The sequence below is a fragment of the Schistocerca gregaria genome, chromosome 3 (assembly GCF_023897955.1).
Source record: "Schistocerca gregaria isolate iqSchGreg1 chromosome 3, iqSchGreg1.2, whole genome shotgun sequence".
Classification (NCBI taxonomy): domain Eukaryota; kingdom Metazoa; phylum Arthropoda; class Insecta; order Orthoptera; family Acrididae; genus Schistocerca; species Schistocerca gregaria.
Window position 1 is genome coordinate 839,794,028 of NC_064922.1, and position 26,272 is coordinate 839,820,299.

Here is a 26,272-nt window from a genome sequence, read left to right on the forward strand (position 1 = left end):
GTGTTCCAACATTTCGCCGGAATCCAAACTGATCCTCCCCGAGGTCTGCATCTACCAGTTTTTCCATTCGTCTGTAAAGAATTCGCGTTAGTATTTTGCAGCCGTGGCTTATTAAACTGATAGTTCGGTAATTTTCACATCTGTCAGCACCTGCTTTCTTTGGGATTGGAATTATTATATTCTTCTTGAAGTCTGAGGGTATTTCGCCTGTCTCATACATCTTGCTCACCAGCTGGTAGAGTTTTGTCAGGACTGGTTGTCCCAAGGCCGTCAGTAGTTCTAATGGAATGTTGTCTACTCCCGGAGCCTTGTTTCGACTCAGGTCTTTCAGTGCTCTGTCAAACTCTTCACGCAGTATCGTATCTCCCATTTCGTCTTCATCTACATCCTCTTCCATTTCCATAATATTGTCCTCAAGTACATCGCCCTTGTATAAACCTTCTATATACTCCTTCCACCTTTCTGCCTTCCCTTCTTTGCTTAGAACTGGGCTGCCATCTGAGCTCTTGATATTCATACACGTGGTTCTCTTCTCTCCAAAGGTCTCTTTAATTTTCTTGTAGGCAGTATCTATCTTACCCCTAGTGAGATAAGCTTCTACATCCTTACATTTGTCCTCTAGCCATCCCTGTTTAGCCATTTTGCACTTCCTGTCGATCTCATTTTTGAGACGTTTGTATTCCTTTTTGCTTGCTTCATTTACTGCATTTTTATATTTTCTCCTTTCATCAATTAAATTCAATATTTCTTCTGTTACCCAAGGATTTCTAGCAGCCCTCGTCTTTGTACCTACTTTATCCTCTGCTGCCTTCACTACTACATCCCTCAGAGCTACCCATTCTTCTTCTACTGTATTTCTTTCCCCTATTCCTGTCAATTGTTCCCTTATGCTCTCCCTGAAACTCTGTACAACCTCTGGTTCTTTCAGTTTATCCAGGTCCCATCTCCTTAATTTCCCACATTTTTGCAGTTTCTTCAGTTTTAATCTACAGGTCATAACCAATAGATTGTGGTCAGAGTCCACATCTGCCCCTGGAAATGTCTTACAACTTAAAACCTGGTTCCTAAATCTCTGTCTTACCATTATATAATCTATCTGATACCTTTTAGTATCTCCAGGGTTCTTCCACGTATACAACCTTCTTTCATGATTCTTAAACCAAGTGTTAGCTATGATTAAGTTGTGCTCTGTGCAAAATTCTACTAGGCGGCTTCCTCTTTCATTTCTTAGCCCCAATCCATATTCACCTATTATGTTTCCTTCTCTCCCTTTTCCTACACTCGAATTCCAGTCACCCATTACTGTTAAATTTTCGTCTCCCTTCACTATCTGAATAATTTCTTTTATTTCATCGTACATTTCTTCAATTTCTTCATCATCTGCAGAGCTAGTTGGCATATAAACTTGTACTACTGTAGTAGGTGTGGGCTTCGTATCTATCTTGGCCACAATAATTCGTTCACTATGCTGTTTGTAGTAGCTTACCCGCATTCCTATTTTCCTATTCATTATTAAACCTACTCCTGCATTACCCCTATTTGATTTTGTGTTTATAACCCTGTAGTCACCTGACCAGAAGTCTTGTTCCTCCTGCCACCGAACTTCACTAATTCCCACTATATCTAACTTTAACCTATCCATTTCCCTTTTTAAATTTTCTAACCTACCTGCCCGATTAAGGGATCTGACATTCCACGCTCCGATCCGTAGAACGCCAGTTTTCTTTCTCCTGATAACGACATCCTCCTGAGTAGTCCCCGCCCGGAGATCCGAATGGGGGACTATTTTACCTCCGGAATATTTTACCCAAGAGGATGCCATCATCATTTAATCATACAGTAAAGCTGCATGTCCTCGGGAAAAATTACGGCTGTAGTTTCCCCTTGCTTTCAGCCGTTCGCAGTACCAGCACAGCAAGGCCGTTTTGGTTAATGTTGCAAGGCCAGATCAGTCAATCATCCAGTTATGAAACATATTTTGTATTCAGTTCGTATGGGGTTTACAAAGAACTAAAATCTCCTCTATAAAAATCAGCATGGTAACAGGGAAGACGAATGATCGTGTTCGATTTACTGGGAGAGTTTTAGGAAAGTGTGGCTCATTTACAAAACAGACCGCTTGTAGGGCACTTGTACCGTTGTGCGACCCAATCTTGACTACTGCTCGCATGTTTAGGACCCCCACCAGGTGGGATTATAGGAAGACACCGAAGTAACTCAGAAGCGTGCTAACAGATTTTTTCAAAAATCCAATGGCTCTAAGCACTATGTGACTTAATATCTGAGGTCATTAGTCCCCTAGACTACTAAAACCTACTTAAACCTAACTAACCTAAGAACATCACACACATCCAACCCGAGGCAGGATTCGAATCTGCGACTGCAGCAGCAGCCTAGAAACGCTCGGTCACAGCGGCCGGCGATAGACTTGTAACCGCCAGTTTGATCAACATGCGTACGTCACAGAGAAGCTTCCTGAGCTCAAATGGCAATCCTTGGAGGGAAACACTATTAAGAAAATTTAGAGAATCGGCATTTGCGGCTGACTGAAGAAAGATTCTATTGCCACCAACGTACATTTCGCGTAAGGACCAGAAAATCAAGCGAATTTTGGGCTCGCATGGAGGCGTTAGGCAGTTGTTTTCCCCTCGCTACATTTACGAATGCAACAGGAAAGGAAAAGACTAGTACATGGTATCCTCTGCCGTACACCATGCGGTGGCTTGTGAAGCATGTATGTCGATGTAGATTCATCAGACAAACTCAATTCTCACCGTTCGTCCGTTAGATCCTGAGTGCTGTAGGCAGGGCACGCAGGTTGATGACGAGTTTTTTCACCTCTGGAAGGAATTCGGCACAGTTCCGCAACGTCGTTTGCTGAGGAAAATAGGTCAGTTGCACGAGGAAGCTCAGAACACTATTGCAAAACTAACGAAAGAAACATGCCAAATTTAAAGGAACGCCAAATTCTCCAAATTGTCGAAGTTTTACGGAAGCTCGAAATTTAGCGCGAACTTCAATGCGAGGTGCTGTTAATAGTCTCCATCTGTGTCTGGAAATCTGGCAGAAATTTCAAACAGATTCTGGTGGTAAGTAAAGTACACCCGTGGCAAGACGCAATCAATACCTTCACTGCTCGGTAACAACGGTAATGTTATCGATGGCAGTGTACTAAAAGCACAGTTACTAAATACAGCTTTTCGAAATTCCTTCATAACCAGAATTAGAATCAAGAACGACTGTCAACATGAGTAATTTAGAAGTAGATATCTTTGGTGTAGCGAAGCAGCTAAAAATACTTAAGAAAGGCAGGGCTTCCAGTTCTGATTGTATACCACTCAATTTCTTTTCAGAGTATGCTGATGCAATAGCTCCATATTTAGCAACTATGTACGACGCTCTCTCTTAGAAAGATAAGTATGCAAAGACTGGAAATTTGTACAGGTCATACCAACGCCCAAGAAAGGAAGTAAGGGTAACCCGCTGGACTAGACCCATGTCACTCACGTGGATTTGCAGTAGGATTTTGTAACATATACTGTGCTCGAAGATTATGAAGAAAACTATTGACAAATAGCCAACACAGTTTCAGAAAATATCGCTATTGTGGAACACAACTAGCTCTTTATTCTCATGAAGTAATGAGTGCTATCGACAGGGGACGTCAAATTGTTTCCATATTTTTAGATTTCCAGAAGGCTTTTGACACTATATCTCACAAGCGGCTTGTAATCAAATTGGGTGCCTATGGAATATCATCTCAGTAGTGTGAATGGATTCGTGATTGCCTGTCAGGAACGTCACAGTTCGAAATGACTGACGAAAAATCATCGAGTGAAACAGAAGTAATATGTGGCGTTCCCCAACCACGTTTTATAGGCCCACTATTGTTCCTGATCTATATAAACGATTTATGAGACAATCTGAACTGACCTCTTCCATTGTTTTGCAATGACGCTGCCATTTACCGTCATGTACTGTCATCAGATGATCAAAACTAATTGCGAAGCGATTCCGACAAGATATCTGTGTGGTAGAAAAAGTGGCAATTGACTCTGAATCATGAAAAATGTTAAGTTACCCACATGAGCTGTAATAAGAACTCGCTAAATTCGAGATACACGATTAATCACACAAATATGAAGACCGTAAATTTAACTAAATACTTAGGAACTACTATTACAAGTAACTTAAATTGAAACGATCACATAGAAAATGCTGTGGGGAAAGCAAACCAAAGACTACGATTTACTGGCAGAACTCTTAAAGAATGTGACAAGTCTACTAAAGAGAATGACTACATTATGCTTGTCCGCTTTCTTCTGGAGTATTGCTATGGGGCGTGCGGTCGGTATCAGATAGGATTGACGGAGGACATGGAGAAAGTTCAAAGAAGTGCAGCTCGTTTTGCTTTATCGCGAAATAGGGCGAAGGGAGGGGCGGGGGGAGGGGAGACTGCTACGAATAACATATACGAATTCGAGTGGGAATCATTAAAACAAAGGCATTTTTCGCTGCAGCACGACCTTCTCATTAAATTTCAATCTCCAACTCTCTCCTCAGAGTGCGAAAATAATCTGTTAGCGCCCACCTACACAGGGAAAAATGATGACCATAGTAAAATAAGAGAAATCAGAGCTCCTACGGAATAATTTAAGTGTTTGATTTACCGCGCCCTGTTCGGGAGAGGAACGATAGAGAAATTGCTTAAAGGTTGTTCGCTGAACGCTCTGTTAGGCACTTAATTGTGAACTGGAGAGTAATCGCGTAGGTGTCACCAAGTTTCGCACTACATTTGTGATTGGATACCGGACTTTCTTGAAGACAGAACTCAGTACGACTTTCTCAACGGGAACAAATCGATAGAAGTAAGTGCTGTTTTAGAAGTACCTCATGGGAGTGGTACAGGCTTAGTATTGTTTACAATTGACAACAATGACCTACGGAGAATGTTAAGGTGTGTGTGTGTGTGTTTGAGGTTTACGGGCGCTAAACAGCGTGGTCATCAGCGCCCAAACGCATAGAAACAGGAACACAAGCGGTGAAGGGACGAAGACGGACGCCGAACAAGGAGAACGGCTAAAAGACACAGGCCTGACGAAGTTCCAAATGCGCACATACAGAGGCAAAACAAGAGGAGAAGAAACACACTAAAAAAGGAAAGGAAACACAAGGAAAAGAGAACAGATACCGAAGTGAAACAAGGAGGTAATCGTGACTGGCGGACCTCTTACCTAAAACCTGGGTGAGCCAGTCACCCAGCAGCACATTAAAACCTTCTCCCTAAAATCCGAGGCAATAGATTGGACAGGACACAAAACCGTAAGACCTTAACCACAGTCGCTGCGTCGTCTTGCAAAATAGAGGGCAAATCCGGTGGCAAGGAAACCACCGCCCTCTGGTCAGAGAATAAAAGACAGTCAAGTAAAATGTGGCGGACAGTAATCTGGACGCCAAAAGCACTGCAGATTGGGGGGGTCCTCCCGCCGGAGTAAAAAACCATGCGTGAAGGGACTGTGTCCAACGCGGAGGCGAGTGAGGAGAACCTCATCCCGCCTGTATGACTGGTAGGACGTACGCCATGGTCGCGTAGTGGCCTTTACCAGACGCAGCTTATTGTCAGAAACTGCCAACCACTCCTCTTCCCATTGATGCATAACACGAAAACGCAAAAGGGAGGTTACAGCATGGAGGGGGACGGCACATTCAACAACGTGAGGGAGGGAACATGCATCTTTGGCAGCCACATCCGCCAGTTCGTTTCCCCTAATACCCACGTGCCCCGGCACCCAGCAGAAAGAAACCTCCTTCCCCTGCCGTTGCAGGTGGAGTAGGGCATCATGGATGTTCTGGACGACCGTATCCGCTGGGTACAAGTGTTGAATGGTCTGAAGGGCACTCAGGGAGTCAGAACAGATGAGGAACTTAATACTGGGAACACATCTCATCTGCTCCAATGCCCGCAATATTGCAAACAATTCGGCATCGAGGATGGTAAACACCGCAGGAAGCCGTAACTTGACGACTCGATCAGGGAAAACAACAGCACAACCAACAGTGTCCCCCTGTTTAGAGCCATCTGTGAATACAGGTACATGGTCCGGATGCTGGTTTAAAATATCGTAAAATAAGGAGGTAAAAACAAACGCCGGAGTGCAGTTCCTCCGGTTCTCCGACAAGTCTAAAAGGATGCTGGGCCTCTGGAGCAACCGGAGATGTTATTCATTTGATTTAATCGTGGCAGAAAACGTACATCATATAATAAAAACAATACTTAGATAATTTCTGTCTGGCACTATAAGCAATAGCAGCTTTCTGTAAGCAGATGTTGTTGTGGTTGGCAGGAGAGCCAACACCGTGTTACTAAAGGAGGCCGAAATGCACGCGTTTTAGCTCACGCAGGCTGGCGTGAAGTCTGTAACATGACAAGGGAATTAGAATTGAGAAAAACCGACGTAGCTGGTGGAATACTTAACTTTAATCCATTAATGACGAACGTCGCTCTTGACATTACGTGAACCAGTATCAATAATAACTGATAATGGCGCCTTGCTAGGACGTAGCAAATAACGTAGCTGAATTCTATGCTAACTATAGTCTCGGCAAATGAGTCTTTAGTCAGTGAACCATCGCTAACAAAGTCGGCTCTACAACTGGGCGAGTGCTAGGAGGTCTCTCTAGACCTGCCGAGTGGCGGCGCTCGGTCTGCAATCACTGATAGTGGCGACACGCGGGTCCAACGTATACTACCGGAGCGCGGCCGATTTAAAGGCTACCACCTAGCAAGCGTGGTGTCTGGCGGTGACACCACAGATGTTACATAGTATCACGCAATTTTTAATGCTGTGTGACCAGTCTTTAGCCACTTCACAGGCTTCATGTGTAGCTGCCACAATTTCTGTTAGGGAGCGTGTAGTTGGACGCGTTCGCACAAGGTGGAGTCACAAGAAAATACCCCCTTCTTCAGACTCTAGATAGTAGCTCGCTGAGCGCTTTGCATTTCGGCCGTCTTTCTTCGTCGCCGTAAGGTAACTTCTTCGTTGATACCATCCATTCTGTCATGTTGCGGTCTCGGTTAGGCCGGACTTCAGTCTGAATGCTGAAGGCTGTTCAGTGAGGGCGTCTGCAGTATGGAGGAAACTTCTTTTTGATTAGAGTCGGGCAGTTGCTGTGAGTATTTATGCGCTAAAACACACGTTTGGCCAATTCTCGAGTACAGTTTATCTATCTAGAAATCTTACAGATCTCTTAGCAGAGACATAGAATATGGAACAGAGAGCCGCGAGTTTCATCTCGGAATCGTGGAGTCGGCGAGAGAGCTCACACTTCAGTCGGATACGCTCTGTAACACGAAGAGATTTACTGCTGAAATTCCAATCGGAGAAATTAGAGCTCATAAGCAGGTATGTCGATAATCGTTCCTCCTAAGAGCATGGAGGAGGAACAGAAGTACCCTCCACCACACACTGTCAGACGGTTCGCTAAACGTAGATGTAGTAGCAGAGCTGAACGAAGTCATTCACCAGAGAATATGACACATCAACTTGTAATTCTGCAGCGTGCTAATTGCGTATTATAGCTGTAGTCGCATACTAAATTTTATAATTCTTGCCACACAATTCTTGGAAACATCGGTCAACTTAACTGTTAAGTGTGAGATATAAAACGAAGGACGAACAAGTTTTTTGGGCGTCATTACACCTGCTCGCCCTTTCTTCTGTTGCTTGCTCTAAACAGTGAAGTCCATTGATTGGCTATATTCGCACGCGCCGACTCGTCCCGCCTTCCCTCATCATGCACCCACTCATACAGACACACGCGCACACACACTCACACACACACACACACACACACACACAAACGCTTGTTTTCAGTCCATGACGTAGTGGGATTACCACACTGAAGCCCGTTAACCAATTTTACGAATAATTCTGCTCCTTGGGAACTGTAAAACATCGAAAGCACCTTTGTTTTGATGACTGCCGCCAACTGTTTAGCTCTGGTTCAAATAAACTCCAGTAATAGGTGGAAGAAAGTAATAGAACAAGTTCCAAATTCCACTGAGTTGACAAAAGTTGTGTGATTCCTCCTAATATCTTGTAGGACCTCCTTTTTCCGGCGTTGTGAAGTAGCTCGGCGTGGCATGGACTCAAGTCGTTGGAAGTCCCCTGCAGAAATACTGAGCCATGCTGCCCCTACAGCCATCCATAAATGCGAAAGTGTTGCCGGTGTAGGAAAAAAATGGTTCAAATGGCTCTGAGCACTTTGGGACTCAACATCTGTGGTCATCAGTCCCCTAGAACTTAGAACTACTTAAACCTAACTAACCTAAGGACATCACACACACCCATGCCCGAGGCAGGATTCGAACCTGCGACCGTAGTAGTCCCACAAATTAACGGTAGGATTCATGTCTGGCAATCTGTTTGGCCAAATCATTCGTTCGAATTCTCCAGAATATTGTTCAAACCAATCGCGAACAATTGTAGGTCGGTGACACGGCGCTTTGTCAACCATAAAAATTCCATCGCTGGTTGCTGCAACTGGTCTCCAAGTAGTCGAACATAATCGTGTCCAGTCAATGATCTGTTCATTTGCACCAGAGGAACCAATCCATTCCATGTAAACAAAGCCCACACCATTATGGAGCCACCACTAGTTTGGACAGAGTTTTGTTGACAACTGACTCCGTGGCTTTGTGGAGTCTGAACCACACTCGAACCATACTAACAGCACCTGCCAACTGAAATCGGGACCCATGTGACCAACCACGGTTTCCAGTCGTCTGGTTTCAACCGATACGGTCACGAAGCCCGGAGAGGCGCTGCTCATGAACACCAAATTTCGCCGCACTGCCCTCATGGATACGTTCGTCGTACGTCTCACATTGATTCCTGCTGTTGTTTCACGCAGTGATGATTGTCTTTTATCACTGACAACTCTAGACAAACGCCGCTGCTCTACGTCGTTAAATAAAGGCCGTGGGCCACTGCGTTGTCTGTGGTGAGAGATAATACCCGATTCCCGAAATGGAATGTCCCATGCGTCTAGCTCCAACTACCATTCAGCGTTCAAAGTCTGTTAATTCACGTCGTGCGGTCATAATCACGTCGTACACCTTTTCACGTGAATCACTAGAGTACACCGTGGTTCGATTCCCGGTGGGGTCAGGGATTTTCTCTGCCTCGTGATGGCTGGGTGTTGTGTGATGTCCTTAGGTTAGTTAGGTTTAAGCAGATCTAAGTTCTAGGGGACTGATGGCCATAGATGTTAAGTCTCATAGTGTTCAGAGCCATTTGAACTAGAGTACAAATCACAGCTTCGTCAAAGCACCGTCCTTTTATACCTTGCGTACGTCATACTGTGTTCCACTGTATATGTGCATATCGCTGTCCCATTACTTCGGTCACCACAGTGTTTTAAGAATAGAACATTGTCCAGTCAACACCTGTATTCGGATCAGTTAAAGACGACGACAGAACGGACAGCATAAGAAATACACAGAAGAATCCTAACGGATTGGAAAGCGGATAAACTGAACAGGTGCTTCCAAACTAAGCTTAAAAGGTATCAGAAAATGAAAGTTCATCTTTCGGGAGTACTACCAGTGCAGTGTGCAGTGAAACGTATATTTAATGCGACAAGAGTAGAAGCTGTAGGTTTCTTTAGAGCAATGGAGAGATGCATACTGTTAATTACAAGGAGAGAAGGGCTAACGTGCAAATGGTCCAAACATAGAATGGAGTGGATGCGGTAATCAGCCAAGCGAATAGATGGTGGATGGTGTAAAGAATGTCTTTGCTGGAACCCATACGGTAAGTAAAGACTGAGGAAACGACTAATGCAAGGCGGGCGGTTAGCTTAGACTGGCTTAGGATGGGTACTTATAACTGACGGCTGTAGTGGAGAAAAGAATCTACTGCAGGCTTTTATCCAGCAGTGGACGAGGATGATCAAGGTCATGATGATGCCAATATTGACGTTACTTCTCTCATGCCACTGCAACAAATAAAACTCCGGTTATTATTGATATAAAGAGGAAGTTATATTTGGTTGTCTCAGGCATGGAAGGAACATTAGTGTTTAACGCCCCGACGGCAACAATGTCATTACAGACGGAGCACAAGCCCGGATTAGGAAAGGTTGGGGATGGAAATCGGGCGCGCCCCTTTCAAAGGAACCATATTGGTGTGACTCTTCAACCGGATGGTATTTGATTTAAGTGATTTAGGGAAATCAGAGAGAACTTAAATCTGGATGGCCGGACGCGGATTTGAACCGTTGTCCTCTCGAATGCAAGTCCAGTGTGCTGACGACTGCGCCACATCGGTCTGTTTTTCTTACTGGATCAAAGTATACTCAGTAGTAGTGTTAGAATTCAAGTACTGGTCCCCGTGTCGTACAAATAAGTGTCTTGTTTCAGAAGATCTAATTTGATGACTACGTCTAATCGAAAGACTCAAATCGGCTGACATCAGTTGCTCTCCTGCATGTCTCGAAGTCATTCTGTCTCTCTATGCCGTTATAATTCTAGCTAAATACATCAGCATAAACAGCTGTTGGTTCAAAAAATGGTTCAAATGGCTCTGAGCACTATGGGACTCAACTGCTGTGGTCATCAGTCCCGTAGAACTTACAACTACTTAAACCTAACTAACCTAAGGACATCACACACATACATGCCCGAGGCAGGTTTCGAACCTGCGACCGTAGCAGTCTGCGCGCCTAGAACCGCGAGACCACCGCGGCCGGCTAGCTGTTGGTTAAGAATTTTCAACAATCAGCAGAAATTTCAACTCTACCCAATTTTAACTCAGTCAGTGTGAAATGTCAGCTATCTTTATTGCATCAAAATATTCGAGGACTGAGAAATAAAAGTAATGAATTAATTATTTGCATAGATGAGACAGTCCTCATACCCAGCTGACAGAATCAGCCTCTCTGAACATCATGTGAACTTTTAAGTCTTACAGGATTTAGATTAGCATCTCACTTTTGTAGAGCAGAAATGGAGAAAGGAGGAGTAGCCACATTCATCAGGAACTGTCATAAGTTTAAGAACATTAATAACTTTTGCCTCGAACAGCATATGGAAGCATGTCCAACAGAAGTAGAATTTCATAAAAAATCCTTCATAGTATTAAGTGTACATCGAGCACCTGCAGGTAACTGTACTGGCCCATTTAACAGCCAAAAACAAAGGAATAGTGGTCGCTGGCGACTTCAATGTAGATTTCCTTAAAGACTCTCCCAATAAGAATTTATTTGAGTTGGTAACACTATCATTTAACTTAATTCCCACTGTAAAGTTCCCAACTAGGGTAGCCAATTACTCACAAACAGCCATTAATATCTTTATAGGAAAGTCCAACGAAAAAAATTATATCACAAAACCAATAGTCAATGGCCTCTCACACCATGACATGCAGTTCCTCCTGTTAAATGTTAATACTGAACAGGATATAAAATCTGTTAAATCTGAGCTCAACAGGGTAATCAATAAGCCAAAAATTGATTTTTTTAGGACACTCCTCAGAGACATTCACTAAAGTGATGTTTACAGTGCTCACGGCATGAATGAAAAATACAACACTTTTGCTAATAAAGTGCTTACCTTATTTTAACACTGTTTTCCCGCAAAAATAACGAAGGTTAGAGCAAAGTCTACAAAGAAGCCATGGATTACTCAAGGAATGGAGGTACCTTGTAAAACAAGAAGAAAACTTGTCTGTCAAACCGAAACAGTTCTGATGTTGATGCTATAGCACATTACAAGAAATAGTGCAAAATATTAAAGACTGTAATACGGACATCAAAGCAAATACATTACAATGAAAATATAGTCACATCAGGTAACAAAATATAGACCATATGGGATATAGTGAAGGAGGAAACCGGTAGAACTAGACATGAAGAGGGGCAAATAGCATTAAGAGTAAATGATACATTGGTGACACATGTCTATAGTGTTGCAGAACTTTTTAACAACGATTTTATAACTGTTACTGAAAAGATGAGGTTGTCAGGGTTCTGTAGATGCTGCCATGGGATACCTTAGACCAGACATTTCAAATAAGTTCCATAATACGAATTTAGCCGCCAGTACCCCAACAGAAGGATGTCCACCATAAAATCTTTAAAATCAAAAACGTCTAGTGGGTATGATGAAATATCAACAAAGTTAATTAAAGAAATCTATTCTGAGTTAAGTAGCGTATGAAGCCGCCTGTATAACAAGTCGTTTATCAGTGGAATATTTCCTGAATGGTTGAATGTATGCTGAAATTAAACCACTGTTTAAGATGGGAGATAAAAAAAATAGCGTCAAATTTCCGTCCAATTTCACTTTTGCCAGCATTCTCAAAAATTTTAGGAAAGGTAATGTTCAATCGCCTTTATAACAATCTTATCACAAATAACATACTGTCGAAGTCGCAGCCGGCCGCTGTGGCCGAGCGATTCTAGGCGCTTCAGTCCAGAACTGCACTGCTGCTACGTTCGCAGATTCGAATCCTGCCTCGGGCATGGATATGTGTGATGTCCTTAGGTTAGTTAGGTTTAAGTAGTTCTAAGTCTAGGAGACTGATGACCTCAGAAGTTAAGTCCCATAGCGCTCAGAGCCATTTGAACCATTTTCTTTTAGCTAGTCACATGGGGTCATTGTAATCCTGTACCGTGTTCGGCATGACCCTCCTCTATCCATCGAATCCTTAACAGGATCGCCACCAACTCAAGCAGCGATATCACAGAACGATAAACCACAGTCTCGATAGTCCACCGAGCGAGGTGGCGCAGTGCTTAGCACACTGGACAAGCATTCGGGAGGACGACGGTTCAGTCCCGCGTCCGAACATCCTGATTTAGGTTTTCCTGGATTTCCCTAAATCACTCCAGGCAAATGCCGGGATGGTTCCTTTGAAAGGGAAAGGCCGACTTCCTTCCCCGTCGTTCCCTAATCCGATGAGATCGATGACTTCGCCGTTTGGTCTCCTTCCCCCAAACAATCCAATCCAATCCTAATCCCGATAGTCCACAGTGCAGCCACCGACGAATTCCGTTCCTGTCACGATCTACTCACCAACGAATCACATTCAGATGTATTCCTGAATAATAATAACTGCCACGTAATTTTGCCTTCTATACAGCATGTAGATGGCGTCAGCACTACCTACCTACTTCGTGAGGTTGCAATGAAACGCTGATGATTTGCATATCCGAACACGTAGTACGCTTTGTGCCAATCTTATGTCTGTTTCACGCCGCCTTCCTGGTCGGCCTGCAGTGCGTCCCGGCAGCCATCAAGCCCTGGCCTGTGGTGACTACTGGTGGGCAGGAAATCGCGTATGTTAGAAATCACAGTGATTGAAAAGTCACAGATATCACAATAACAACTTCACAGAATCTAACTGCGGTTTCAGTCACAGTTAGCAGTCACAAGTAGCATTTCACATTCAACGCCGTGAGCCATCTGTTGGCGGAATTTCGTACTGCTTTCTGCGATTACAGTGACAAGTCGCGGCGAAAGGTCGCAAGTAGCAACTAAAAAGAGCAGTTAACAGCCCCATCTGTTCTCCAAAGTTCGTACTACGCTCTTTCTCTGCGAATCGCTATCGAGTTCAATTGCGATTTTTGTGACAAATCGCATCTAGAAGTCGCAAGTAGCAACTAAAGGGCGCAGTGAACATTCATTTCCTAGTGCCATATGTTGACCGACGTTCGTACTTTGTTATAAGAGCCTTATGCCTCACGAGATCCATGTGCTATGTGTCCATATTATGTGACGACATGCACATTCAGCACCAGTTATGGCTGGTCAAACATAGCTGTGACTCTGGATGTATTATATTAATAAGAAGCAACATTGCCTTTTTCTCCAGAAAATATCGTTTAGAGACAAGTAACCTAAAAAATGTGTTTGATTCTGCTTCCAATATGACAGTTTTGTTTAATACTCCACATGCCTACAGGACTTTGCAATGTTAACACAGCAGAACTCAGACATCTGTATAAGTGTAATGAAATGAAAACAATAGTATTGTGACATATGAAGGCTTCACTTTTATACCGACACAGTTCAAGACTATGGAGAAAAGTTTTACACCTGGTGTTCTACACGGCAACTGTACGGAAAATGAGATTTTCATTATTCACTCACTGTATTTAACATTTATCATTCATTAAAAATCACATAACAACTTCAGTTAAACACGGTTTAACCACTCTTCTGCACACTTATTTCATAGTTACAGCACTTTTAAACTGCAAATCCTCTAAGAGCTGTGTTGAATCTTCACGATTCGCTCTTAAGACTTCATGTGGATAGATACATACGGCAACCAGCAATCAGAGTCGGAGCTGCGTCTGCAAAATCACAAGGATTATTAAACATTTTTGCTGTCACTAATTGCAAGCAATGTAATTGACAGAGTAATATTGCTAATACACTCCTGGAAATTCAAATAAGAACACCGTGAATTCATTGTCCCAGGAAGGGGAAACTTTATTGACACATTCCTGGGGTCAGATACATCACATGATCACACTGACAAAACCACAGGCACATAGACACAGGCAACAGAGCATGCACAATGTCGGCATTAGTACAGTGTAAATCCACGTTTCGCAGCAATGCAGGCTGCTATTCTCCCATGGAGACGATCGTAGAAATGCTGGATGTAGTCCTGTGGAACGGCTTGCCATGCCATTTCCACCTGGCGCCTCAGTTGGACCAGCGTTCGTGCTGGACGTGCACACCGCGTGAGACGACGCTTCATCCAGTCCCAAACATGCTCAATGGGGGACAGATCCGGAGATCTTGCTGGCCAGGGTAGTTGACTTACACCTTCTAGAGCACGTTGGGTGGCACGGGATACATGCGGACGTGCATTGTCCTGTTGGAAGAGCACGGCGCCAAACACGCATACGACCATCATTGGCACCAAGGCAGAAGCGACTCTCATCGCTGAAGACGAGACGTCTCCATTCGTCCCTCCATTCACGCCTGTCGCGACACCACTTGAGGCGGGCTGCACGATGTTGGGGCGTGAGCGGAAGACGGCCTAACGGTGTGCGGGACCGTAGCCCAGCTTTATGGAGACGGTTGCGAATGGTCCTCCCCGATACCCCAGGAGCAACAGTGTCCCTAATTTGCTGGGAAGTGGCGGTGCGGCCCCCTACGGCACTGCGTAGGATCCTACGGTCTTGGCGTGCATCCGTGCGTCGCTGCGTCCGGTTCCAGGTCGAGGGGCACGTGCACCTTCCGCCGACCACTGGCGACAACATCGATGTACTGTGGAGACCTCACGCCCCACGTGTTGAGCAATTCGGCGGTACGTCCACCCGGCCTCCCGCATGCCCACTATACGCCCTCGCTCAAAGTCCGTCAATTGCACATACGGTTCAAGTCCACGCTTTCGTGGCATGCTACCAGTGTTAAAGACTGCGATGGAGCTCCGTATGCCACGGCAAACTGGCTGACACTGACGGCGGCGGTACACAAATACTGCGCAGATAGCGCCGTTCGACGGCCAACACCGCGGTTCCTGGTGTGTCCACTGTGCCGTGCGTGTGATCATTGCTTGTACAGCCCTCTCGCAGTGTCCAGAGCAAGTATGGTGGGTCTGACACACCGGTGTCAATTTGTTCTTTTTTCCATTTCCAGGAGTGTATTTGCTATAATGAAAACCACTCAATGGGCTATATTTCACTTTTGCAAGAACGATCTTGCTTAAGTATTTCAATTCATCGAAACACTTAGATACTAACATCTCGTCTGGCGAAGACAGTCTAAAAACGCAGTGGTAATTTCTCCAGATCTGTTGACAATGATATTTTGAATTATCACTTCACTGAGTGACTGAAATGTAGTTCGGGTACCTGTGAGCATAATAATATGTTAGAATTGACTTTCTAAACACGAACTATTACGCTAGTGTATGGCTACTTACATATTAATTACACTATTAATATTTTTTCAGTTGTTCCCCTTAGGGAAATAACGGAAAGGTCGGGGAAGAAGGCCAGTGTTCACTCTGTCTGCTTGCCGGGGGGTCTCATCCGAGATGTGGAGGAGGCCCTACCGGCGGCGATAGAGAGCACTGGGTGCACCCGACTGCAAATTGTTGCTCATGTAGGCACCAATGACTCCTGCCGTCTGGGTTCAGAGGTCATCCTCAGTTCGTACAGGCGGCTGGCGGAGTTGGTGAAGGCGGAAAGCCTCGCTCGCGGGGTGGAATCAGAGCTAACTATTTGTAGTATCGTTCCCAGAACCGATCGCGGTCCTCTGGTTTGGAGCCGAGTGGAAGGCTTAAACCAGAGGCTCAGACGATTCTGCGGAGAGCTGGGGTGCAAATTTCTCGACCTCCGCTATCGGGTGGAGAAATGTAGGGTCCCCCTGAATAGGTCAGGCGTGCACTACACGCCGGAAGCGGCTACGAGGGTAGCGGAGTACGTGTGGAGTGCACATTAGGGTTTTTTTAGGTTAGAGAATTCCCTCCCTAGGCCCGACAAGACGCCTCCTGAGACACAGCAAGGTAGGAGTAGGCGAAATGCAACAGGGAATAACAATATTAAAGTGCTAATAGTAAACTGCAGGAGCGTCTATAGAAAGGTCCCAGAACTGCTCTCATTAATAAACGGTCACAACGCCCATATAGTACTAGGAACAGAAAGTTGGCTGAAACCAGACGTAAACAGTAATGAAATCCTAAACTCGGATTGGAATGTATACTGCAGAGATAGGCTGGACAGTGAAGGGGGAGGCGTGTTTATAGCGATAAGAAGTGCAATAGTATCGAAGGAAATTGACGGAGATTCGAATTGTGAAATGATTTGGGTGAAGGTCACGGTTAAAGCAGGCTCAGACATGGTAATTGGATGTCTCTATAGGCCCCCGGGCTCAGCAGCTGTTGTGGCTCAGCACCTGAAGAATAATTTGGAAAATATTTCGAGTAGATTTCCCCACCATGTTATAGTTCTGGTTGGAGATTTTAATTTGCCGGATATAGACTGGGAGACTCAAACGTTCATAACGGGTGGCAGGGACAAAGAATCCAGTGAAATATTTTTAAGTGCTTTATCTGAAAACTACCTTGAGCAGTTAAACAGAAAACCGACTCGTGGCGATAACATATTAGACCTTCTGGTGACAAACAGACCCGAACTATTTGAATCAGTTAATGCAGAACAGGGAATCAGCGATCATAAAGCGGTTACTGCATCGATGATTTCAGCCGAAAATAGAAATATTAAAAAAGGTAGGAAGATTTTTCTGTTTAGCAAAAGTGACAAAAAGCAGATTTCAGAGTACTTGGTGGCTCAACACAAAAGTTTTGTCTCAAGTACAGACAGTGTTGAGGATCAGTGGACAAAGTTCAAAACCATGGTACAATATGCGTTAGATGAGTATGTGCCAAGCAGGATCGTAAGAGATGGGAAAGAGCCACCGTGGTACAACAACCGAGTTAGAAAACTGCTGCGGAAGCAAAGGGAACTTCACAGCAAACATAAACATTGCCAAAGCCTTGCTGACAAACAAAAATTACGCGAAGCGAAATGCAGTGTGAGGAGGGCTATGCGAGAGGCTTTCAATGAATTCGAAAGTAAAGTTCTATGTACTGACTTGGCAGAAAATCCTAAGAAATTTTGGTCCTATGTCAAAGCGGTAGGTGGATCAAAACAAAATGTCCAGACACTCTGTGACCAAAATGGTACTGAAACAGAGGATGACAGACTAAAGGCCGGAATACTAAATGACTTCTTCCAAAGCTGTTTCACAGAGGAAGACTGCACTGTGCTTCCTTCTCTAGATTGTCGCACAGTTGACAAAATGGTAGATATCGAAATAGACGACAGACTGATAGAGAAACAATTAAAATCGCTCAAAAGAGGAAAGGCCGCTGGTCCTGATGGAATACCAGTTCGATTTTACACAGAGTACGCAAAGGAACTTGCCCCATTCTTGCAGCGGTGTACCGTAGGTCTCTAGAAGAGCGAAGCGTTCCAAAGGATTGGAAAAGGGCACAGGTCATCCCCGTTTTCAAGAAGGGACGTCGAACAGATGTGCAGGACTATAGACCTATATCTCTAACGTCGATCAGTTGTAGAATTTTGGAACACGTATTATGTTCGAGTATAATGTCTTTTCTGGAGACTAGAAATCTACTCTGTAGGAATCAGCATGGGTTTCGAAAAAGACGGTCGTGTGAAACCCAGCTCGCGCTATTCGTCCACGAGACTCAGAGGGCCTTAGACACGGGTTCACAGGTAGATGCCGTGTTTCTTGACTTCCGCAAGGCGTTCCACACAGTTCCCCACAGTCGTTTAATGAACAAAGTAACAGCATACGGACTATCAGATCAATTGTGTGATTGGATTGAGGAGTTCCTAGATAACAGAACGCAGCATGTCATTCTCAATGGAGAGAAGTCTTCCGAAGTAAGAGTGATTTCAGGTGTGCCGCAGGGGAGTGTCATAGGACCGTTGCTATTCACAATATACATAAATGACCTGGTGGATGACATCGGAAGTTCACTGAGGCTTTTTTCAGATGATGCTGTGGTGTATCGAGAGGTTGCAACAATGGAAAATTGCACTGAAATGCAGGAGGATCTGCAGCGAATTGACGCATGGTGCACGGAATGGCAATTGAATCTCAATGTAGACAAGTCTAATGTGATGCGAATACATAGAAAGATAGGTCCCTTATCATTTAGCTACAAAATAGCAGGTCAGCAACTGGAAGCAGTTAATTCCATAAATTATCTGGGAGTACTCATTAGGAGTGATTTAAAATGGAATGATCATATAAAGTTGATCGTCGGTAAAGCAGATGCCAGACTGAGATTCATTGGAAGAATCCTAAGGAAATGCAATCCGACAACAAAGGAAGTAGGTTACAGTACGCTTGTTCGCCCAATGCTTGAATACTGCTCAGCAGTGTGGGATCCGCACCAGGTAGGGTTGATAGAAGAGATAGAGAAGATACAACGGAGAGCAGCGCGCTTCGTTACAGGATCATTTAGCAATTGCGAAAGCGTTACGGAGATGAGAGATAAACTCCAGTGGAAGAGTCTGCACGAGAGACGCTCAGTAGCTCGGTACGGGCTTTTGTTAAAGTTTCGAGAACATACCTTCACCGAAGAGTCAAGCAGTATATTGCTCCCTCCTACGTATATCTCGCGAAGAGACCATGAGGATAAAATCAGAGAGATTAGAGCCCACACAGAAGCATACCGACAATCCTTCTTTCCACGTACAATACGAGACTGGAATAGAAGCGAGAACCGATAGAGGTACTCAGGGTACCCTCCGCCACACACCGTCAGGTGGCTTGCGGAGTATGGATGTAGATGTAGATGTAGAATACAAAATTAAAGCCAACGGAAGAACAAATGTAAAACATACTTACTAATGACAGTTTTTTTTGAGATGCGATTTTCTGAGTGAACAAATGTAGCTTTTCATATGGTGGTAAGTCGCAGAAATCGCAGAACTTGGAGTAGCAGAAGTAGCAGAAATCGCAGAAATAGCAGTGGTAGATTGCGGAGGGATACACGACCTGGATTCCTTAACTGTGATTCTTAACTGCGACAAATCACAGTTAAGAATAACAGATACTAAAAAATAGCACTCACAGAAATCACTGATTTCGGAAAATCGCAGTTTATGCCACCCCTAGGAGTGACGGTGGTGTGGTTTGCAGATGGGGCAGCGGACTCGGCAGAGGACGGCGAGTCCGGGCCGCCGCTGGTGCTGCTGCCTGGCGGCGAGAAGCGCGCCGCGGACGACGGCGGCCGCCTGATGCTGGGGCTCGGTAAGCGAGGCGGCGACCGCTACACGCCATACATTAGCGTAGGTGCGTACACCGCCGCCAGCCGGCAGCCGCAGCGCAGCCGCAGCCGCAGCCAGCGCCACGGCGAAGTGGCTCCTCACTCACCGGACGACGCGCTAGCTGTTTTGCCCGCTGCTCCCCTCTACACATTCGACCGAGGCAAGCAAAGTGCACAAAAACTCACCATACCACCTCGGGTCTCCTCTCAGCGCCTGCCTTCGAACTGGAATTGTTGTGATCTTCAGCCCTGAGACTGGTTTGATGCACCTCTCCATGCTGCTCTATCCTGTGCAAGCTTCTTTATCTCCAATTACCTACTGCAACCTACATCCTTCTGAATCTGCTTGGTGTATTCATCTCTTGGTCCCCCTCTACGATTTCTACCCTCAACGCTACCTTCCAAAACTAAATTGGTGATCTCTTGATGCCTCAGAACATGTCCTACCAACCGAGCCCTTCTATTCAAGTTTTGCCACAAACTCCTCTTCTTCCCAACTATATTCTATACCCCCTCATTAGTTATGTGATCTACCCATCTAATATTCAGCATTCTTCTGTAGCACCACATTTCGAAAGCTTCTTTTCTCTTCTTGTCCAAACTATTTATCGTCCATGTTTCACTTCCAAACATGGCTACACTCCATACAAATACTTTCAGAATCGACTTCCTGACACTCAAATCTATACTCGATGTTAACAAATTTCTCTTCTTCAGAAACGCTTTCCTTGCCATAGCCAGTCTACATTTTATATCCTCTCTACTTCTACTATCATCAGTTATTTTGCTCCCCAAATAGGAAAACTCCTTTACTACTTTAAGTGTCTCATTTCCTAATAAAATTCCCTCAGCATCACCCGACTTAATTCGACTACATTCCATTATCCTCGTTTTGCTTTTGTTGATGTTCATCTTGTATCCTCCTTTCAAGACACTGTTCATTCCCTTCAGCTGATCTTCCAGGTCCTTTGCTGTCTCCTGGAGAATTACAATGTAATCGGCAAACGTCAAAGTTTTTATTTCTTCTCCATGGATTTTAATTCATACTCCAAATTATTCTTTTGTTTTCTTTACTACTTGCTCAATATACTGATTGAATAACATCGGGGATAGGCTACAACCCTATCTTACTCCCTTCTCAAGCACTACTGAAGAAGAGAAATTTGTTAACATCAAGTATTGATTTAAGTGTCAGGAAGTCTTTTATGAAAGTATTTGTATGTAGTCATGTATGGAAGTGAAACATGGACGATAAATAGTTTAGACAAGAAGAGAATAGAAGCTTTCGAAATGTGGTGCTACAGAAGAAAGCTGAAGATTAGATGGGTAGATAACGTAACTAATGAGGAGGTACTGAATAGAATTGGTGAGAAGAGGAAATTGGCACAACCTCACTAAAAGAGGAGACAGGTTGGTAGGACATGTTTTGAGACACTAAGGGATCACCAATTTAGTACTGGAGGGAATCGTGGAGGGTAAAAATCGTAGAGGTAGAGCAAGACATGAATACACTAAGCAGATTCAGAAGGATATAGGTTGCAGTAGTTACTCAGAGATGAAGAAGCTTGCATAGAATAGAGTGGCATGGAGAGCTACATCAAACCAGTCTCTAGACTGAAGACAACAACAACAACAGTCCTATCTGTTCCTGTTAACATTATGACAATCATAGGGCACTTTGCAATTACGATTAATTCAATTGCATGATTATTAACATTTTTCCCTATACACTACATCAGATATGATAGGGTCTTATTATATGAATGTTGTCACTGTTTGTCATTGTTTTGTCAGTTCTACAGGGATAAATTAAAGTGATTGTCACTCGTGTCCCATTTGGCAGTCATAAGTTACCCCAGTCATTATTTTGGAAGGCACTCTAACATTGTTGCGACATCTGTTGGGCTTAACTTCCAGTTTTAAATCCACCTTGTATCTTACACCCTTCATTCTTGGTCTTCCATTCTTATTGTTACCTCATGGTTCATGGTTTTTGTACAGATTGTATATTATCAGTTTTTCCCTGCAGCTCCCTCCCATTTTTCTCCAAATTTCCAACACCTTGCATCATTTACATTGACGGATGCTTTTTCCAGATTAAAAAATCCTATCGACGAAGTAAAGTATGTAATGGCAAATTGTAACAAATTGTGCTTAAAAGCATTTATATAGGGTCTCGCTCTTAAAAACCGTCAGAGGCATTGTCTCTCATGTTTTGGCAGGTATTTGCAATTTCGTTTTTGCAATGTGTGAATGATGTCAGCCCCCATAGAAATAATGCTCATAATGTGTGCCATGCCTCGTCCTGTGTTGATGGAACACGCCAACTTGTTTCTCATTACTAACTAATCCTTTTTATCACTTCAGGCAAAAGAACTCCCAGCAGATCTACAACCATATTCGTACTAAATGGCAATACACTTGTCTTGGTCACCAAAATAATTTTATTTGTCATCTCACGAAGCATTTCGGGAGATCTTTGGCACAAAATTTACAATATATGGCAAGATGCCAAAAAATATCCAATCCAACAACACAGTGAATCTGAGAATTTATCTCTTAAAAGCAGTACAAAAGTATTGTCGCTTCCTACTGCACTCTGTAACGGCAACAGTGTGCAATCTGACACATGCAGTTCAACATGACACAAAGTGACCAGTTCTGCCAGTAGATGGCGTTAGTGGCGTATGATATCAGGCATTACTTATCTAAAAACTCTCAGGTGTGAAGCCATAGGATAGAAGGCTATATACTCTTCTCATCACCTACTCTACCACTCTCTCCATTTCCTTCTCCCCCTTTATTGAACCGTCTTCTCCTCCCCCAATCTCTCTATTAGTCCTTTTGCCCGCCCCCCCCCCCCCCCCGCTGTCCAAATCATCCTCATCCCCCTCTGATCCTTCCCCTTCTTGCCCACCCCCCTATCTGCCCATGTCCTCAACATACCCATCTCTCCCCATATCCTCCTTATGCCTGCTTCTACCCCCCCTGCCCCCTCATTCTGTCCATTCCCCCTCCCCCTCCCTGTGTCCTCCTCCTCCTCCCTCCTCCCTTTCTATACTTCTCCTCCTCCTTCTCTGTGCATCCCCCCTGACTCCACTCCTTCTGTCAATCTCTACCTCTATCAGTCTCAAGGTTCTCCCAGCTATGCCTATCTGCACTCCTCTGTAAAACAGGTCGATAAAGCTAAATGATACCACTGCAAGACACCACACCTCTCGTGAAGGTGGCCCACACATCTGGAGCTCGATAACTTTTTCTTACCCCTGATGTATGGGCTGCCCTGCAAAGCAGGTCGATATGCAGGCTGCCTCTATTCCACACAACATCCAAGGTTGTGCAGAATAGCCCATACAGCAGTTGTTAATAAAGCAGTAACATCCTAGTAAAAAGCCCATGGCTGCAATATTCATATTCTGGTAGGATTTTAACGCAGGAAATGACACAAATCGAAATAACTCATTACATAAATTTCAACTAAAACGTTGAAAGCAATATTACACGCCAAAATCAAAACTGCAAACAGTTTAATAAATATAAAACTTGAATATGCGGAAGAAAGAAGCAAAGACTCCTACTATGTTGCAACCACTGTCATTTATGGCCTAGTAGAGTACTGTTTCTAACATCCAGATCAATCGTTACAACTAAACTATAAAAATTGTCAGTAATTACAGTTACCAATTTCCACCGAAAAGGCCATAATTGCAGTGCTTCAGGTTGCTGGAATTGGACCTAGAAATACAGTGCAAGTTAGAATATCCAATTTGTAAACTACAAACACTCTATCTAAACAACAGTCCACCTCCACAGCTAAATGGCAAGCACAGCTGACCACCATGTGGAGGACCCGGGTCCAATTCCCGATATTGCCAGGGATTTTTACTTGCTAGGATGGCTAGAATGGAGTGCACTAGGTCTCATGGTGCCAGCTAAGTAGTTTGTCGACCTAGCAGTAGAGAATCCAAGTCACGAAAAGTAGCAGTGGCCTGGTGAGAGGTGTGCTGACCCATGCCCCTACACACTGCAGCCAATGACGTCATTGGTGGAGGATGACACGGCGGTCGGTCGGAGCTTATTCAAACAATGGCACATGACAGTAAAGTTGTTTGAAAGCAACAGTGTGTGACAGACAAAATTTCAAGCAACAAACTGAAAAACTATAGTACATGACAGTCAAGGTTAATTTTGTATCTTTCATTGTTTTGACTGTCTCCTGCAACTTGTAATGAAATAGTTAGTAAGAATCATAAAAGAAGATTGTATACATGGAAGAAGCCTGGAGATACTAGAAGGTATCAAATAGATTATATAATGGTAAGACAGAGATTTAGGAACCAGGTTTTCGAATTGTAAGAGATTCCCAGGGTCAGACGTCGACTCTGACCACAATCTATTGGTTATGAACTATAGATTAAAACTGAAGAAACTGCAAAAAGGTGGGATTTTAAGGACATGGGACCTAGATAAACTGAAAGAATCAGAGGTTGTACAGAGTTTCAGGGAGAGCATAAAGGAACAATTGGCAAGAATGGGGGAAAGAAATACAGTAGAAGACGAATGGATAGCTTTTAGGGATGAAGTGGTGAAGGCAGCAGACGATCAAGTAGGTAAAAAGACGAGGGCTAATAGAGATCCTTGGGTAACAGAAGAAATATTGAATTTAATTGATGAAAGGAGAAAACATAAAAATGCAGTAAATTAAACAGGCAAAAAGGAATACAAACGTCTCAAAAATGACATCGACAGGAAGTGCAAAATGGCTAAGCAGGGATGGCTAGAGGACAAATGTAAGGATGTAGAGGTTTATCTCACTAGGGGTAAGATAGATACTGCCTACAGGAAAATTAAAGGGGCCTATCGAGAAAAGGGAAACAGTTGTATGAATATCAGGAGCTCAGATAGAAACCCATTTCGAAGCAAAGAAGGGAAAGCAGAAAGGTGGAAGGAGTATATAGAGGGTTTATACAAGGGCGATGTACTTGAGGACAATATTATGGAAATGGAAGAGGATGTAGATGAAGACAAAATGGGAGATACGATACTGCGTGTAGGTTTGACAGAGCACTGAAAGACCTGAGTCGAAACAAGGCCCCGGGAGCAGACAACATTCCATTAGAACTACTGATGGCCTTGGGAGAGCCAGTCCTGACAAAACTCTACCATCTGGTGGGCAAGATGTATGAGACAGGCGAAATACCCTCAGCCTTCAAGAAGAATATTATAATTCTAATACCAAAGAAAGCAGGTGTTGACAGGCGTAAAAATTACCGAACTATAAGGTTAATAAGTCACATCTGCAAAATACTAACGCGATTTCTTTACAGACGAATAGAAAAACTGGTAGAAGCTGACCTCGGGCAAGATCAGTTTGGATTCCGTAGAAATATAGGAACACGTGAGGCAAATCTGACTCTACGACTTGTATTAGAAGAAAGATTAAGAAAAGGCAAACCTATGTTTCTAGCATTTGTAGACTTAGAGGAGGCTTTTGACAATGTTGATTGGAATACTCTCTTTCAAATTCTGAAAGTGGCAGGGGTAAAATACAGGGAGCGAAAGGCTATTTACAATTTGTACAGAAACCAGATGGCAGTTATAAGAGTCGATGGACATGAAAGGGAAGCAGTGGTTGGGAAGGGAGTGAGACAGGGTTGTAGCCTATCCCCAACGATATTCAATCTGTATATTGAGCAAGCAGTATAGGAAACAAAAGAAAAATTCGAAGTAGGTATTAAAATCCACGGAGAAGAAATAAAAACTGTAAGGTTCTCCGATGACATTGTAATTCTGTCAGACACAGCAAAGGACTTGGAAGAGCAGTTGAACGGAATGGACAGTGCCTTGAAAGGCGGATGTAGAATGAACGTCAACAAAAGCAAAACGAGGGTAATGGAATGTAGTCGAATTAAGTCGGGTGATGCTCAGGGAATTAGATTACGAAATGAGACACTTAAAGTAGTAAAGGAGTTTTCCTATTTGGGGAGCAAAGTAACTGATGGTGGTCGAAGTAGAGAAGATATAAAATGTAGACTGGCAGTGGCAAGGAAAGCGTTTCTGAAGAAGAGAAATTTGTTAACATCGAGTATAGATGTGAGTGTCAGGAAGTCGATTCTGAAAGTATTTGTATGGAGTGTAGCCATGTATGGAAGTGAAACATGGGCGATAAGTAGTTTGGACAAGAAGAGAATAGAAGCTTTCGAAATGTGGTGCTACAGAAGAATGCTAAACATTAGATGGGTAGATCACATAACTGACGAGGAAGTATTGAATAGGGTTGGGGAGAAGAGAAGTTTGTTGCACAACTTGACTAGAAGAAGGGATCGGTTGGTAAGGCATGTTCTGAGGCATCAAGGGATCACCAGTTTAGTATTGGAGGGCAGCGTGAAGGGTAAAAATCGTAGAGGGAGACAAGAGATGAATACACTAAGCAGATTCAGAAG

The 26,272-nt window shown here is 43.8% G+C and overlaps 1 protein-coding gene across 2 annotated transcripts in view; it reads left to right on the forward strand.

Annotated features, from left to right (window-relative positions):
• The window catches only part of LOC126355210 (uncharacterized), a 205,922-nt gene that overhangs the window by 123,150 nt on the left and 56,500 nt on the right, over positions 1–26,272 (forward strand). Inside the window, exon 2 of one of the 2 annotated variants that reach the window (XM_050005457.1) lies at positions 19,703–19,813. In XM_050005457.1, the coding sequence (XP_049861414.1) occupies positions 19,703–19,813 (111 nt within the window). Of the gene's footprint in view, positions 1–19,702; positions 19,856–26,272 lie in introns of both variants that reach the window. The other variant, XM_050005456.1, reaches the window with a different exon arrangement.